Source organism: Phyllopteryx taeniolatus, chromosome 18, assembly GCF_024500385.1.
Source record: "Phyllopteryx taeniolatus isolate TA_2022b chromosome 18, UOR_Ptae_1.2, whole genome shotgun sequence".
Lineage (NCBI taxonomy): Eukaryota > Metazoa > Chordata > Actinopteri > Syngnathiformes > Syngnathidae > Phyllopteryx > Phyllopteryx taeniolatus.
Genome location: NC_084519.1, coordinates 16,813,958 through 16,826,389, shown reverse-complemented (window position 1 = coordinate 16,826,389; position 12,432 = coordinate 16,813,958). Strand labels below are relative to the sequence as shown.

At 39.1% G+C, this 12,432-nt stretch overlaps 1 protein-coding gene across 4 annotated transcripts in view; it reads right to left on the bottom strand.

Moving 5' to 3' along the window:
* Positions 1–158: 158 nt before the first annotated feature.
* Positions 159–12,432, bottom strand: part of fam184ab (family with sequence similarity 184 member Ab) — a 36,909-nt gene continuing 24,635 nt past the window's right edge. For 3 of the 4 annotated variants that reach the window (XM_061753874.1, XM_061753876.1, XM_061753875.1), the window contains exons 15-22: positions 12,256–12,409; positions 10,480–10,607; positions 8,639–8,823; positions 6,679–6,825; positions 6,061–6,178; positions 5,729–5,833; positions 4,661–4,944; positions 159–1,227 (exon numbers count right to left, since the gene is read on the bottom strand). In XM_061753874.1, the coding sequence (XP_061609858.1) occupies positions 1,146–1,227; positions 4,661–4,944; positions 5,729–5,833; positions 6,061–6,178; positions 6,679–6,825; positions 8,639–8,823; positions 10,480–10,607; positions 12,256–12,409 (1,203 nt within the window). In that variant the 3' untranslated portion in view covers positions 159–1,145. The remainder of the gene's footprint in view (positions 1,228–4,660; positions 4,945–5,728; positions 5,834–6,060; positions 6,179–6,678; positions 6,826–8,638; positions 8,824–10,479; positions 10,608–12,255; positions 12,410–12,432) is intronic. The other variant, XM_061753877.1, reaches the window with a different exon arrangement.

The following is a 12,432-nucleotide window of genomic DNA, read 5'->3' as shown; positions in this document are numbered from 1 at the left end:
GGAAATTTATAAAACCGTTTGTTAATTTTTCACAATTGTAATTAAAAATGTTTTTAATCAGCATATAGTTTATCCATCCATCCGTATTGTCTACTCATATCTATGTGAAGAAAATGTTTCCACCAGATTTGCCAAATAAGAGATGAGAAACACAAGCATAAATGTCACAATAATCCTTTATTAAGCATACACATTATAATATAAATATAAAATGCTATTTTTGCTCTTAAAATCGGTGAGACATCATTGTATCTGTGTAGAGACAGACAAGCATACAAACAAGAGTTTTGTAGTCTACCAAAAGAGATCAGTTTCTTCTTCTTCTATCACGAGGATGGTGCCCACCCTAAGACGGACTGACTGATCTGGGGTCTGCGTCTAACAGAGAAGCAGCATTTTCTTTTCATTTCATTACTAGTATTTTTTTTTTGGGGGGGGGGGGGGGTTGTGGGGGGAATGCACAGAGAAGAGCAACAAGGACCTCTAAACTCCACGCATGTCTACTTCTCACTTGGGAGTCCCCCCCCCAAAAAAAAATAAACGCTGGCAACGATGAGAATGAGTGGGAGAAACCAACTAAAAAACATCCAACCTAGAAGATGACGAAGCAGATGATGATGATGATGATGATGAGCGTTTAGTCCACATCGTGGATCTCCAGATACGAAAGTCGTCGTGGGCATTTTTCGGATTGCCTTGATGTCTGCGTGCTAGTACGCGCTTTGCCCCGCACCAGTAAGACAATTTCAGCTGGATATGAAGGATGTTCATATCCAGATACGAACGCTCTGTTGCTAATGCAGCACAGTAGTTTACGAGTAAGATTTCATCACAAGTGGCACTAGTAGTGGGAAAATGTTACTAGTAAGACAGACATTCTACTAGTGTGCTGAACTGTCATACTAGTGAGGACAAAGAGCGTACTAGTACATCTTCATTTATTTCTTAAACTGAACCAAGCCCGAATGTCGTTTTTTGTTTTTTTTTGAAACAATATAGAAAACAAACATTTTCTTTTTTTTTTTTTGTACTTTAATTCCAGACTTTTTTTTTTTTTTTTTTTATAAACGTTTGGCTGACATGCTGCTGAATTCTGGTGTTTTGTTTCTGCAGGTGCGTGCGTGTTTGTGTGTGTGTGTTGTCAATCAAAAGGAAAAGTACTGAGCGAACCACTCTTGCCGCTGAGCGTCCGGAAGGTCGATGGCGGCGTCCTTCGTCTCAGGAGGGCTGCAGGAAAGGAAAAAGGACAAGAGCCATTCATATACACTATGCACGTATTCTACATTTGGGATGCGTGTAGACCGTACAAATATATATTATATATCATATACGTATATGGCGTGAGTAGTTGGGCCAGCAGAACAGCAGGGAAAAGGTATAATTATATCTGAAATAATAATACAAATGTAATCAAATCAAATATTAATGTTTTAACATAAATTTGAGTTATAAATATCCATCATATTTATATGGTTTAAGCCGTGTGAAAAGGTAAAATAGCTATGAAATTTTATTTAAAAATTAAGATGTTAACCAATTCTAATGTTGTTTTTCACTTTTTTTTATTAAAATGTTTTTTTTTATTTAGCATATTTTTATGGCTTAAACAGTGGGGGGAAAGTGAAATAATATCTCTATGAAATTTAATACAAAATTGAATATGTTAATGAAATCCAATACAAGCTTAATTTTTCATCCATCCATCCATTTTCTGAGCCGCTTCTCCTCACTAGGGTCACGAGCGTGCTGGAGCCTATCCCAGCTGTCATCGGGCAGGAGGCGGGGTACACCCTCAACTGGTTGCCAGCCAATCGCAGGGCACATACAAACAAACAACCATTCGCACTCACATTCACACCTACGGGCAATTTAGAGTTTCCAATTAATGCATGTTTTTGGGATGTGGGAGGAAACCGGAGTGCCCGGAGAAAAGCCACGCAGGCACGGGGAGAACATGCAAACTCCACACAGGCGGGACCAGGGATTGAACCCGGGTCCTCAGAACTGTGAGGCTGACGCTCCAACTAGTCGGCTGCCGTGCATTCACATTTTCCTATTAAAAGGATTTCATTTTAGTACATGTATATGCTTAAACCGTGACGGAAAGGTTTATATTAATATCTGTAATTACATAAAGAAAACAACTGAAAATGTTTGAAAATATATTTTCATGGTTAACAAAAAGTGGTAAAAGATCTATTACATTTCAACAAAATACGCCAAAACTAAAAGGAACATAATTGTATATATAATTTATGATTTTACTTATCTTATGTATAATGAATTACGGTATTTTGCCTATTATAATAATAATTATTATTATTATTATTTTAAGAAGAAGAATTTGATTGAAATTGGACTTTTGTGTAATTATCGAGATATTTCCCACATTTTCTGGTTCAATTGGGAATTCTACAACTTCAAACAACAACAAAAATAAACATTTTTCTTTTAAATAATTTGTCTTCGGAAGTGTCAATCAAAACGTGAGGGTTTGTCGAATTGTCGGGCAGATTTATTTATTTCTTTTTGGCACTCATCAGCCTGTGCAGCGAATGAAGCGTCTTCTTGCAATGCAGCGGCTGTCCACTAGATGTCGACAAACACCACTTTAACAGCTACAGTGCAGTCGCTGCAATGTTCTGTAGTGACTCGTCACTATTTCATCACCATTCCACTCATCTTTGAGGTTTTTTTGGGGGCATGTTTTTTGACACTTTTCTCTGGGTTCCAAATATTCCCTGACGCGCGCCGAAGTCATAATTTAAGAGAGAAGTGCATATCTGAGAGATTTATTAAAATGAATGAGGCGATTGAATGATTTAGAAAAGAAGTGTGTGGAGAGAGCAATGGGACTAATCCTTCAATACAAAAGTGGATGGATGCACTCTACTGTATGTGACCTCATACTGTCAATGCTGCGTGTGTGTGTTTGCGGGGGTGGGTTGCCCCTAGCAACCGTTCATGAATATGATTTCATAATTTCTTTGTATTCTTTTACATACTCCTTCTTTCTTTTAAGTTGCTCGAGCAATTAGCTGGCCCATCTGTCTGTTGAGAGAAATCAAATGCGGCCCTTGAACAACAGTTTTCCCGCCCATGCGCTCGCTATCTGGACGTCGCGGCGCAGCATTGCGAACATGCACACGCAATAACCACAAACGTGCACACGCACTTGTTGACGTCACGCGTGTTTTGCGGGCATGGAAATGTGAAAGCGTCATCAAATGACGATTAAAAACGCAAAAACATTGGCTGGATGAATATGACGATGAGTATACAGACAACAAAAAGTGGATAACAGCAATGACACACACAAAAAAAACATCAAAACGTGCACACAAACATGCTCCATTTGCATCCCAAAGCCATTCTTTGATGCCTCCTGTGAAGTCACAGTAACAGCAAACCATCCAATCACGTCGTGGCAAACTGTTTGTCCGCCGCCATTTTCCGTTCGCCTTAGCTACATTCAAGGAAACTGGGAAATTTCACAGATCCCGACACGGAAAAGTGTCGGGAACTTTACGACTCTTCTGGGAATCAACGAGACGCGCTTTGTGATTGGTTGATCAAGATATTTTTTCAACTGCAGGGAATAACTGCCGTTTACTGGCAAGCAGGTGTTTTTTGGGGGTTTGGATTTGGAATGGTTAAATTTCAGTTAACTGTTGCTATTTACTCAACTGCAGGGAGTAGTTGGTGTTTATTTGAGAGGAGGCTTTTATCATTCTTATTTTTTTAATATTTAGTAATACGATAATTATTTTCCCCACAAGCAGCTCTTCGAGTTTAAAAAGATGTCTCTGTTTGAAGGTGAGGCGTTTATTTTTTCAAGTGAACACAGTGTCCATTAGAGCAGAGGCCACCATTATTGAGGAATGGTTAAATGTCAGACTGAGCAACAATTACTGGGCATTTACTAGAGAGGAGGCTTTTTTTTTTTTTTTTTTTTTACTTGAAGCAATGAAATGAACATTTTTAATAATATGATCCAATTTTTTAAATGATATCTTTATTTTTTCCACTGGCAGCTTTACACGTGAAAAAGGCAGTACCTAATTGAGGGGAGGTGTTCATTTTTTTTTTTTTCAAGTGGACACAGCATCCATTAGAGCAGAGACCAGCATTTTTGAAGAATGTTTAAACATCAGTTACCGGACTTTCGCTATTACTCGATTGCAAGAAGTACTGGGCGTTTACGAGAGAGGAGGCATTTATTTTTTACCCAAGCAGTTTAGTGAAAATATTTTTGATATGATACCTTCTTTAATGATATCTTTTGTTTTTCCACAGTCAGCTATATTGTGAAAAAGAAGGCATCTAATTGAGGGCAGGTGTTTCTTTTTTTTTAAGTGGACGCTGCATCTATTGTTAAATGTTTTTAATTATATTGGTAGCGTATTATTTATATACGTATTTATTTATTAAATGCAATTATCGTTATTTATTAAAACTACTTGCATTGTTTTTTTGCAGTGTTTGTCTGTTTGTTTGTTTACATTTGACTGCAGGCCAATCAGATGCGGCGGCTCGGCTCTTTTCCCCTAATCGAGCGCTGTGATTGGATGATTTTTGACCGGCCGCTAGTCGAGCTCTATGATTGATGACTTTTGACCGGCCGCCGCCCACCGGGACTGAGACGCTCTCTCGCTCTCACCTCGTGAACTTCTTGGGTTCTGTGGGAGGGGTCGGCGGCGGGGGAAGAGGTTTGTTGGCGTTCAGCTCGAGGTGGTGGAGGAGGGGGGGGTGGGCAAGGGGTTCGAGGCGGCCGGGCTGGGCCGGGGGCGGCGGCGGAGGCGGCGGCGGCAGCTGGGGCGGCGGCTGCTGCTGCTGCGGGCCGCCCCCGGGGCCCGCCGGGCCCGAGCCGGCTGCCTCCAGAACCCTGAAACCGGCGGAGCTGCCGAATCTGCTCGCCGCCGCTTTCTCATTCTTTCGCTTTTGCTACACAGAAAGAAAGGAAGGGGGGAGCACGGGGGAGAGAAGGGAGTTCAAAGCAAAAATCAGGGTGAAAATAATCCAAAAAGGCAAAAATAATTCGGTCAAGAAAAAAAAGGGAAAATGAGGAAAGGTCCCAAAGACGCGCTAACGCGATCGTCTCGACTCGGAGCCCGGCGCCGCTCGGTGGGCTTCGGACATCCAAATGGCTTGGAAAGCAAAGTGAGACGGTCAGGGACACACGACAGTGCAAAAAAACCCAACAACAACAACAAAGACAAAACAAACACACTGGTACACTTCAATGGTCAGCATGCGGCGGGAAAATGACGCGCCCAAAACCCCTGACTGAGGTCATCGAGACCGCTCGCCACCATTTAGAACATTTCATCTGAAAAATGCTTTGAAGAGGGGGGGGGGGGATTAAAAGTAAAAAAAGAACATGTATGAAAAGTAAAAAAGAAAAGTATTACACGTTAAGTTTAAAAGACCCATTTCAAATCTACAAATGGGTTACAAGTTAAAAAATATATAAGTATAGTAAAAACAAAAATGTTTGTCAAAAATACAAAAGTATTGAAAAAGTATTAAGTAAAAAAAAAATAAAAAGTACAAATGTATTAAATAAAAAAGTACAAATATTATTATATATAATACATGTTTAGTATAAACTCAGTATCAAAATGAAAGTCAAAGTATTTTCAGCGGCTGAAATGAAAAGTTTGAGAATGTTGTTGCCAGTTTGAGATGAGATGGCGTGGAGCTCGGCAGCGCCCGCCGTTGGTCCTACCTTGATGAGCGGGTTGATGACGCCGACGTTGGGGCTGGCGTTGAACACTTTGTTGAAGTTGCTCTCGCGGTTCACCAGCTCCAACTGGTAGAACTTCTTGTCATCCTGGAGTTGAGGGAAGCAAAGGGCTCAGCGTTTACACGTCAGCTTTACAGATGCCACCGCTGCTCTCCCCGCGGAAAGGCATGGACTGAGACACGCACGCTGGTGTCAGACGTCATCGTAAAGGTAATTGCACCCCCTAGTGGCACCACTGACAGACAGCACTTATATATTTGTATTACAAAATAATGAATGCACGTGACCCTTTTTTTTTTTTTTTTTTGACCTACCACCAGCTTCTTGACGAGAGATTCCCTCTCGGAAACCATGTCCTTGAGCTCGGCGATCATCTGCAGATCCTCAGGGCGACTCTCGCGGTTCCTGAACTTCTCCTCGGTGCCTTCCAGCCTGTCGCCCCAAAAAAAAAAAAAAAAAAAAAAAAAAAAAGTGAGTCACTGCACTTTTTCCATCCAGTTTTGATCAATAACTGGATCAACCGCCTCCTCCTCCGAATAGAAAAAAACATTATAACTCAAAATTGAAAACTTTAACAATCTTTTATTGGCTTTTTCTGAGCGGTCTTGACAGAAATCGATCAAATGAAGATGAATTGGTGTGAAATATTGTTGTCCTAATTTGTTATCTAAAAAGCTCAACAGTTGATGGCACTTTGAAAACTCGCATTTAAGAAGTTTGACATTTAAATGTCACTCTTACAGAAAAAGGCCCCAAAATAATCAGCGATGGCCTTTTTTAAAATCAGATCAACCATTTTACGCTAAAACCATTCCTAAACTCCAGCGTGACCGCTTATTTGCACTTCAACATTCCCGGGAAGCAAAATGGAAATGTCACACTTACTGTACAATATGAGTGTGCACGGGCGGTGTGAGGGTTCGTGCACGTACAGAATTTGCAGGGCAGAGATCTTGTCCTTGAGGACCTCCTGCGCCTTGTTGAAGTCCACCAACATGTTGTGCGTCTCTCTGCTGTGCATGGCGTTCAGCTCGGACACTTCGCGCTCGTGACGCTTCTGCAGCTCCTGCTCGTGAGCCCTGCACACAAACACATTTTAAAAAAATTCTAAATTAAAAAATAAATAAATAATTTTTAAAAAACGCACATTTCCACAATGGGAGATTATTGATCGCGTGACGACAAAAACACACAAAACTGCAAGCAATCTTCACAAATGTCTTATTTTTAGGGGGTGTGGCAAAATATCGATGGCGTGATGTATCCCAATGTTACGATAATAATCTTTTTTTTTTTTTTTAAAACAATAAAATAGCACATACTTACAATAACTGCACCATAATACAGACATACAGATAGATATACAGTACATGGAGATGACAACTAAACTCAAGAAGCCACAGTAATATTAACAACTCTTCACAAAGGAGAAATATATAATACTGTATCGATATACAAATGTTAGATATAGATACCGTGTATCAATATCTGTTATGGATCGTATCAATTCGCCGGCAGCAAATATTAGTTGTAACCCGTATCATTATCTGTTACGGTACTGTTTTGTTTTAAAACATCAACTATCGATTTTAAATGTAAAATTGTCTTTCACAACACTGGACTCATACAGCAGCACGGAATATTCTTATCTTATTGTGTTGTACGATATTGCTATCTGTTACGATACAGTATCGATCGCAGATGATGTGATATACCGTATCGGAATCGATTACGGGAGAGTGCTGACAGAACACCAGCAAATATCCATATCGTTATATATCGTTATCAGTTATGCATCAAATATCGACATTGTGATTCGTAACATCTTTTAGCTGTTACGATACGGGTTTCAACACAAATATTGTGTGTGTTAAAGCAAATCGCTTTTTCATATTGTCACTCCCTCGCATTTCCTCATCTTCCTCACTCTCTGCATTCATTCATTTATTTCATTATTTGCTATTTTTAGCTCTCTGACCGCTTCGCTCTCTCTCGCACATACGCACATACACACATACACATATACACACACACACGCGCGCGCACACAGCCGTTACATAACGGACGCATGTTGTGCGCGTGCACACACATTTTAATGAGTAGCAAGATCAACAAAGAGTTCCCAGAAGATTCGAGATGCCTGACACCAGGAATGTCAACCACGCGACAATATTTGTCACCTTTTTGTGATCAAATGTCGGGTTTTAAGTGACCAAATATCACGTTTACACGGGCGACTGTTTAAGCCCGTTCAAGCAGTTTGGTGCTAAAATATCATCTTGTTTTCAAAATATTGTTTACAGGGCAAAACTTGGTCAAATGTTGCCTTTTTGTGAGCAAATATACTATTTAAAAAATTATTATAGTGCTCAAAGGCTTATGTAGCAAAAAAAAAAAAAAAAAAAATCCTGAATGAAATAATATATATATAGTATCTGTTTTTCCTACATATGAGGAGTGTGCATGCGGAGTGTAAGGCGTTATAATAATAATATAATAATATAAACGTAAAAATATACAGTATAGCCCTTGTGGTAGCAAAATACAACTTTTTGCAATCAACTATTGCATTCCGATGCGCAAAATATTGCACTTTTTGAAGCCAACTGTATCATTTTTGTGGTAAATAATAGCAAAGTATTGGCCTGGTGTTGCTGTCAATTCTGAGGCCAAAAGGTAATATATTTGTCATCCCCTTTACCTGACTTAATATCATCTTTACATGGGACACTAGCCAGTCTAATGTAGCCTTTTGATACTATATTGTTTGTGTTTCCAATATATGAGGTGTGTGCATGTGGAGTGTAAGAGTTATAATATATATCACTTTTTGCGGTTTTATTATTATTTTTCCTGGGCTGGTTCTTCATGCATAAGCGTGGCGCGACCCACCTGATCTGCTGGTTGGCCTCGCTGCGTATCTTGAGCACCTCCTTGCCTTTGAGCTCCAGCTCCTTGGTGAGGCTGCTGATGTTCTCGTTGAGCGTGTGGATTTGGTGGTCCAGCTGAGCGATGTGCTTCTTCCTGCGCGTCACCTCCTCCTGCAGCTCGGCCACGCGGCCCAGCAGCTCGCGCTCCTGACGGGGAAAGCACGCCAAAGTTCAACCCAAATTGAAAGTGACGCTTTCAAACGGATGAAAATAAAAACTGAAAATAAAAATGTTATGTTTAAATTGTACTTTTCAAATGTTCACTTTTTAAATCTTTTCAGTGATAGTGTTATTTATTTGTGTTACTTTTTTTAAATTGCATGTTTCTTTTGTGTGAAATGATTAAATTATTCAGAATATTGAATTTTACAACTGACAGATGGGCCAATTCAATTGGAAAAGAGGTTAAAAAAAGAATTTAAAATTTGTATTGTAAAATATTTAATTTGAATAATAGTTCACTCATCTTTTAATTATTTATCAATCATTTCATTATAATTAACCTATTAAATAAGTAAAAATGCTTAGAGTATATGTACAATAGTTTATTAGACTAATTTTATTTGTAATATTTATAATAAATCAATTAAATTCTTGAATACTGTAAATAAAACATTTTAAATGTCCTGTACATGTACAACTATTCATTCACTAATACTTTTATTTTATTATATACAATAAATACATTCGATGAACTTTTTTCTCATATTTGCATTTTATTATTTACAACAAATTAACACATTATTTAATCAACAAAATAAAAGTTTAAGTGCATTGCTAAAATTCTTTATTTTGCTATTTTTTATTTCATCACTTACAATAAATGAATGAGGTGAACATTTTTATTTTATTTGTATTTCACCTTTTACAACATATGAATTAACAAAATTATTACATATAAAATAACATTTTAAGTGTATTTTTAAAGTTCTTTATTTGACTAACATTGTTTTTCTTATTATGGAAAATAAGTTAAAAAGTGAATTAAATATAAAAAAATCTAATAATTTCAGTGAACTAAAACAATGCTTCTAAAAAAAATGACATTTGTGTGAAATTTTTTTTTCTTAATTTTCACACTTGGATTATTTAGTGTTACTTGTTTACGATGTAATCAAGCAACTTGAAACGTGCTAATTAGATGTTGACTTTTCGAGCAGATGTGCTGCCAGATGAGGCATCTGCTCGCTGTATTGGAACAACTTTCGCTTTTCTTTCCTTTCCGACCTACAAAACATTAATGAGCTAATTTCCTCCGCTAAAAACGCACACGCTCACATCTTCCTTTGTCCACCTATTTCCCTGCTCGTTCATTTTTTTTTTGGAACATCTTTTAAAATAAGAAAAGGCCTTGAATAATTCATCCAATGAGGACATTAGCCAAGTGAAACAGAGTAGCTCGTCTCGCTGTGTTGAAAATAGAATTTAAACTGACTGTCCAATTCATTTGGAACATAATCTAACGACATCCAGCACAAGAGATGCATCATACGTTTTGTGTGTGTGTTTGTGTGTCCTTCATGAAAACGCTTTTAAATAGATAGGAACACCCACGCTGTGATGACAAAAATGGAGGCATGTTATTTAAAAGCTGTGTGCTCATTAAAATGAACCAACAAGTGTTTGCATGCATGCAGGCAAGCAGAGAGCCCAGAGGCCAATTTAACACATTTATGCAAACGACATTCGTCCAATTAGCCGCATAAAAACAAATGCGCGCGCGCGCACACACACACACAAAATGCCACACCACGTCATAAAAAAATTGTATTAAAGACACCGTTTAAAATGTATCGATTGTACCTGGAGGCGGGTTTTCTCCACCGTCTTTTCCAGTTCCTTTTTGGCGGCCATCACTTCCTGTTGGTGGTTTTGTCGCAGGTGCTCGATGGCCGACGCGTGGATGTGGTTCAGCTCTGATCGCAGAGACGCTGGGACAACAGGGGGGGAGGGGAAAAACATGAGAAAGACACTGAGAAAGAAAAAAAAAAAAAGCGGGGCGATCAATCAATAAACTCGTTTACTGCCGTGGACGTTTATATTCGTCAATTGGAATCCACCCGTTTACTGCCACTGACGTTTATATTCGTCTAGTACATTTTTCTACACGCAGGTGTGAAAGAGGTTCTTGCCCAGCTTGTCTGAGAAATTCAGGCTTCTAAATTACTGTAATGAGATCCCTGTAGATGGCGGCATTGCATTGCATTGCTTTGGATGTGAGATCAGCACAGCTTTTGAGTAGAAGATGAAGATTGGGCAGTGAATATCGGCTTGTCACGTAGGATTATGAAGGAGAGAAATGCCAACACGTTGGAAGTCGGACAGGTTTAGGCACCTCACACTCCAGAGACTTTATATACATGGTATCAACAAAGTGTGTGTTCTAATTTCTGATTTTACCAACAAAGGCCCTTTCACAATCTTGTTTTTGTGGTTTCATAGTTTGAGGTGTCACAGAAGCAAAAAACATTTGGATCAAAGTCACTGTTCTACTTGACATATATTCTCACAAAAAGCTTATTTTCTCTGCTTTTTTATCAGAAACCAGTGTTTTTGGAGAAACCAACCCATGGTAATTACTAAATATCGGAAAAAGCTTCAAGAAAAAACTGTTTCTGGTGAAAGAAAAGCATCTTTCTTTTGGTCGGTTTGGTACATATGTTGTCACAGAACACAATATTCTGTGGGTCTTGAAAAATCAGTCAAAATGCTCTAAAACAGCTGGCAATAAGGGGACCTCTGCTTGGAAAAGGGCTGGCAGCGAATGAGCGCGCGCACACACACATACACACACACACACACACACACACACACACACACTGCAAGTCGGAAGCGGCGGGCAAGCTAATAAAAAGGAGTGTCGGCGGAGAGAGACGGATGGCGTTCTGGTGTCAGGAGCACGAGCGTGAAGGTTAATGGAGGAACATCCATCAGTGCCGTCACCCCCGTTGAACACACTCGGCCCAATCTGGAATGTTCCGTTTGGGTGGCTGGAGCTCGGGATCGATCAGGGAGCCAGGTCATTCGTAAAGGTGTTTTTTTTTGTTTGTTTGTTTTTAAAATGAGTTATAATATAAACAGTATGTGAAATATTTTGGACCTTTTTTTTATTATTATTTTTAATTATTTTCTTGGATTTGTCTTGTTTTGCAATGAAATGAAATAAAAGACCTCTTTGAAAGACCATTTCAAGAAAAAAATTTTTCATATTCGCCTCTTGATGTATATTAACTCATAATACCTTGAATAAAAATCATGAGCTTTAAACTGGAACCAGAAAGGTAAAATTCGTTTAATATTACTTAATTCACAAAAATGGAGATGTCTGCTTTTGTTTCTCTTCATTTACCCATTTTACACATATTTTCTTATAAACAGTAAATACATTAACATTATTACATGAGATATACGAAGGATGAAAGATTAAAAAAACAGTTAAATTAACGCAACATACTTTATTTACTTAAAAATGTAAACGCTTGGTTGGCTGGATTAATGAACGACACGGGCTATTAATTGGCTCCTCCGTGATTTGATGTCTGTATTATTTCTGAGTGAAGAAGTGGTGCATGTGCGTACCCAGCATGGCCTTGCCCTCGTCCTCCAGCTCGAAGCGCAGCGTCTGCAGCTCCTGCTCCGACTGCTGCTTGAGGGTCTCCACGCTGTGCCGGTGGGCCTCCCGCAGCGACTGCAGCTCGGCGTGGTGGTGCTGGCGCAGACGCTCCTCCAACTCCTGGACGAGGTTGCGAGAGAGGA